At 29.2% G+C, this 5,801-nt stretch overlaps 1 protein-coding gene across 1 annotated transcript in view; it reads right to left on the reverse strand.

The window, feature by feature from the left end:
* Window positions 1-3,811, reverse strand: part of LOC106679702 (zinc finger protein GLI2) — an 11,193-nt gene extending 7,382 nt beyond the window's left edge. The window contains exons 1-4 of the mRNA XM_014419005.3: window positions 3,681-3,811; window positions 1,156-1,347; window positions 557-652; window positions 137-236 (exon numbers count right to left, since the gene is read on the reverse strand). Of these exons, the coding sequence (XP_014274491.1) occupies window positions 137-236; window positions 557-652; window positions 1,156-1,338 (379 nt within the window). The 5' untranslated portion in view covers window positions 1,339-1,347; window positions 3,681-3,811. The remainder of the gene's footprint in view (window positions 1-136; window positions 237-556; window positions 653-1,155; window positions 1,348-3,680) is intronic.
* Window positions 3,812-5,801: the final 1,990 nt, after the last annotated feature.

Below are 5,801 nucleotides of genomic sequence, written 5' to 3' on the forward strand. Positions count from 1 at the left end.
AAATTCCTGGTGAAATAATTAAGTTATTTAAAAAATATAAAGACAGTGTCCTTCTGGCCTGTAGTGGTCAAACTATCGTCAATAAAATGTTTTATTTTATTCAGCATACACAGCAATAGCCTCAAAGAATAATTACCTTTGCTTGAAACAAACTCTTGATTTTCATCAAGTTCTAATTCTTCTTCATAGAAATCCAGTTGTTCCATTTGATTTGCCTCATTTTGTGTTAAGATTATCTGAAATATAATAATTGAAATGAGGCATCCTGTATCAAATTGTTTATATGGTACTATATTCAGAATGGCTGGTAAGTATTGTTGTAAAACTTTCCCTTGATATTTTAAAATGTTTATTCATTATGATACATTTAAATTTCCTTATTATCATGACAAATTTTGCAAGTGTAGACTGGATGAAGTTATGCAATTTTGCAATAACTTCACACACAAATTTTGGAAAATATTACAGAAATTTTTTAAAAGCATAGTTGGTATTTTATTTTAATCAAACAAACTCATTATTTTGATTATAAAAAAAAAAAAAAAAAAATCCATACCTGATTCTCAAATGTTTCTGAATTGCTGTCATCATAATCAAGGTTTTCTAAATAGTCACGACATGAAAGATGTCCAACTGATTCTTCTTTATTTCCCTGTAAAAAGTTAGTCCATCAATCATTTGAGGGGTAATAAACTGTAATTTTGTATTTGTAAAAATTTCTTATTGAACTTTTCAATAACTACTTCAATAATTTATCTATTACAAATTTTAAATATTTATATTAATTGTTTTAAAATATCTACTATTTAACAAAATCAGTTACTGTTTCATTCTAACTTCTAAAGATCTTATTGTCTTTGGAATACTTAAGCACCTCTAAGGTAAAGTTTCTTAAGTCACAATTTTGGACAAGTTACAAGTTATGATGTGAAATTTATTGATTTCGATCTCAGTTAAGAATATCAAGTAGCAAATTTTGTGCTTCATTGCTAAAGTTTTCAACTTGATATTCTTCACTTATTTGAGATCAATCAATTTCATATTGAAACTAGCAGTAACACAAATTGTTACAAATGTTGGCTTAACACACTTGTCCTCTAAGGCATTAGTATGATTTTATCAAAGAAAAATTATTTATGTAAAGCCAATTTGTACCTGTGAATGTGTTGGAAGAAGTGTTTTAATGGAAGGTAATGTAGTTGCTTTATTTTCATTAACAGGTTTATTTTTACTTGGCCAAAAGAAACCTTCAATATAGCTGAGGTCTGAAAATTTTTCCATCTCCATATCCAGAAACATTTCCTCATCCTCAATCTCGTGTTTGATGCTCATCTTCATTATTTATTCCTATAATAGCCTTTAAATAAGTAAAATAAAAGAAATGTTTGCTCTTAATTACTGTATTTTCATCTATAAAATTATAATTTCAAGATTATTATTTTCATATAAAACACTAACATAAATATTATAATATTACAAAACTAACATAAAATTCTAATAATTTTTAGCCATTGTGGCCTAAATTGGCTTTTTAATGTAATATTAACAATGCTGTTGTATCCTGTGGATTTCTTAATGTAAATATTCAATTGATTTAGATGTAAACTTCATTGTTTAACACAAAATACAATATTAATATTTTAATTAGAGATGATGGTTGGGGGTTGCGATCAGTAAAAAGAATATAAATAAACAAAAAAATATAGTAGCAGGGGAATCTAGCTAAAACTCAACAGTTTTAGCTAGGATCCCCTGGTACAAGCTCCCTAATGAAGACCTGAAACTCAGGTCGAAACATTGGTAAGAATAATTTTTTGTTTATTTATGTTCTTTTTACTGACCGCACCCCATGACCATCTCCAATTATTAATCTACACCTCATTATTAATATTTTACATTTTACACTGAATTTACAATACAAATTAATAGAAGTTACAATATATAAATTATAAATTATAATCAAATCTAATTATTTGAGTGCGTTCACTTAATTTTATGCTGAATATTATTATAAATATTTATAGTTCATAAAAGCAGAATAAGTACTGCTATATAGAAAATAAAACTAAAAAATCAATTTTTTTTTCAGGAATGTCAATGTTGGTAAGACTGGTGAAGTTGACCACAATGCCTAGTCTGGATTTCCTCTTTTTTTAAATTATTAAATGGATGAACCATTATGCTTATTTGTGAGTTCCAGTCAATTGAAATATTAAAACACGTTATACTATAAACATTGCTAAAAAATTTCAAATCCTACTGCAAAATAATATATTCTCTTGAGAGAACGAAATAATTAAATTTTTGCTAAAATTGCACATGTGAGGAGTAATGTATACGTATACGTTAAATACATATAGCCCTTGTTAAGACACCTCAACTCGACATTGTCTCCTTGTCGGAAAGCTTAATTAAAAAAATAAAATAAACGCTCGCTTGGAAAAAAACATTTATTTGTAAAGTAAGTACAACAAAATCCATAAATGAAATTAAAAACAAAACAAAAAAAATGTCCGAAAATACAAAACAAATTTAAAAGTAAAAGGTCCTTCAATTTTCGAATCAAAAAAGGATAAAAAAAATACTAGGTTAACTATTATATATAAAAACCAAAGACTAAAAATTATAGTGATGAACTCCTATGGTTCGGGGTCCGGAATTTCGTACCGAAAAGGTCGGAGACGACGTTCTGTTCTTAAACATAGGTGGGCCCACACAGCAAACCGGCGCTCCCATGATCTCATCCAGAAAGGTCTGGTGACGAGTACAGCGACTGGGCGACTGTCCTTACGAAGTCGACGGGGCAACTATACATAGCCTACTCATCAGGGCGAGTATACATAGGCTACTCATCAGGGCGAGTATACATAGGCTACTCATCAGGGCGAGTATACATAGGCTACTCATCAAGGCGAGTATACGGTACGAAGACGACGGGGCGACTATACATAGCCTACTCATCAGTACGAGTATACATAGGCTACTCATCAGGGCGAGTATACATAGGCTACTCATCAGGGCGAGTATACGATACGAAGACGACGGGGCGACTGTACCATGGCTACTGATCTTAGCCCACTGTAGTATTGTTGTGGATAATATCTACGAGCCGGTATTTCACCATATAAACATTACAAGTATAATTCCCTTCATTTAAAACTTCCAACCAAAATAAAAAAATAAACAAAGTAATTCAATATTTTTACTATCTTTTTAAAAATAGTTACACTATAATTAATACATATATATAGCCCTGATGTAAATGATAAAAACAATTTTGTTACATTAAAACTGTTTTTATTTTAATAAAAAATATTAATTATTTAATTTGTTGGTATTCAAATCAAATGATAGTTGCCTCAAGTTTAGTTTATAAAGATATACCAAACGATATGTCCAAATCCGCTATAATAATTTTATCCACAATTAATATTAAATTTATAATTTATTTTTTCATCATACATGACTTAAATTGAAACTGTACAAACGAAGTAATAATTCGTATAATAATAATAAGTAATAAGTCGTATAATATATATGCCGTCTTTAATCGCAACGCACAAACTAAAAGTCAATTAAACTAATCTTTCGTAATTCCAAAATTAAAGTTGTTTAATTAAAATAATATTAATATAAATAAATACTATTATTAATATTAATAATTAAATAATTTAATTTACCTTAATGTTCCTGTAAAAAAATTCGTTGTCTAAACACTACAGAACACTACCTACGAAACGTAGGACACACTCAGCCAGACTTGACTGTCTTCTATTACAATTCTTGAAACACGAGTGGCGCGTTCCAGCTGGCCTCTTATTGGCTGCCTCTCTCCCCACTCCTTCAAGTCTTTTTTGTACCCTCAAACCCTCTTTTCTGTACTTCATAAATCTTTCCTTAAAACAACGATTATTATTATTGAGATATATTTTATAAAATATTTACTATTCTCTTTTGATTTGTATTGAAGTATTTTTTTTACAAAAAAGAAACTATGGAAAATATTTTTTTTATTTTTTACTTGGATTTTCTTTAACTGACCCAATTTTGCTTATTGTACTTTCTTAACATCCTATGAATTGAAAGTGGAGTACTCATTATTTTATCTATTACGTTTTTTTTAATCCCATTCAGTTTTCTAATTATAGAGTCCATCGAGCTCAAAAACAATATACTATACTGTCAATCTTTGTTTAGTTTTTCTTCAACTATTCAACTGTTTTTAATTTAAAAAATTGGGTAAATGCACATCTGGGTCGTGAAAAACGTTAATTTAAAAAACCTCTCCTCTCTCTAAAGTTTCACTGATGTTAATGCAAAATTGTTAATTTGTCTGGTAGCTTTTGAAACATGAATATCGAAAATGGTAGTTGGTGAGAAGCTAAACTTGGAAGCCCAATAAAATTTTTCAGAAATCTTACTTGATAATTTTCAATTCCTTGAAATCGGAATAAAGTGGAAAATAGATATAAAAGTGTAGAATGTCTTTCGAGGCATGTGCTTAAGGAGGATAAATTAATTCTAATTTTTTTTTTTATTTTAGAAGATTATTAGCTGACGTCGGTTACTAATAAATAGTTTTTCTACTATGTTTATATCTTTCTCAAACCATCTTCCAACAAACATTATATCTATCCGCATGATCTTTATTGCACCATACTAAAACATCCTTTCTTCCTCACTTTTACTATCATTTAATTTTACTATGTCTATTATAACTAAATATTATTATTATTATTTTACTATTCATTACCTCAGTAGTACATTAAGAATTCTACCACTCATCACTGTACATATATATTTGTAATTTTTTTAGTTTACTACGTTCCCCTTTTTATACATCACCTTTGTTTGCAACTTCATGGGTATATTCCTATAGTTTTTATCGTATTTTACAATGTTTGTATCTCGTTCTCGTTTAGCCCCGCTGAAGCCTTGTAGAGTTGAGCGAAACATCGGTAATTTATTCATTTTTGTATTACTATTTTCGTACGATTCGATCGTAAGATTGCACGATTTATCGATTAATACGAATATTAATCTATAAAACAGAAGATAGGTTGCACAAAAATTATCGAAATTCCCTTCTTCTAATCTTGAGTTAAGTATATTAGAATGGCACAATCTGGTGAATTAAATTTGTTCTGTCCTTTTATGTTTTATTTTTACATCAGTTACGATCGATTAATTATATTGGAATTCTTTTCTACATGCGAATGTTGATTCTTTCCATGCCTGGGAATTAACTCAACATAAATCCATCAACATCGAGTTATGACAGTGAATTTTCAATACATGAAAAACATCAAGACGCCCTGCTCAAGTGTAACTTGTCTTATAAACATCAGTTTTTGCTAAGAGTTCGATCGCAGTTTATTAAGAGAACATCACAATAAAAGGGAAGCATATGTTTGTGGTATGAGGTTGTGCGAAGTATTTCGGGATATTTTTGGACTGCGCCAATATATCATTTGTAGACAGAGTTGCTTGGTTCTCCAATTAGCAAGCACTTTATATAACCTGGATACCGTTCAACAGATATTTAAAAAAAAAGTCTAATGACTGGGTTTGTGAAATTTATCTCACATTCAAATTGAAGAGCTGGTTGAAGTTTATTATTATAACTAAACGATGCTGAATTACATTGGGCTATAGCTCATGTTTTAAGGAACATTTTTTTTTAAAAGAATATTGAAGGTATTGTGTAGGTCTACTACCAAGAGTATTTGCTTTCTTTCTATTTGTATTTTATGGCAACTGAAAATAAGTGCAGTATGCAAAAAACCTAATTATGTATGAAT

The sequence above is a fragment of the Halyomorpha halys genome, unplaced genomic scaffold, assembly GCF_000696795.3.
Source record: "Halyomorpha halys isolate HHAL.00 unplaced genomic scaffold, Hhal_1.1 Scaffold215.1, whole genome shotgun sequence".
Taxonomy (NCBI): Eukaryota; Metazoa; Arthropoda; class Insecta; order Hemiptera; family Pentatomidae; genus Halyomorpha; species Halyomorpha halys.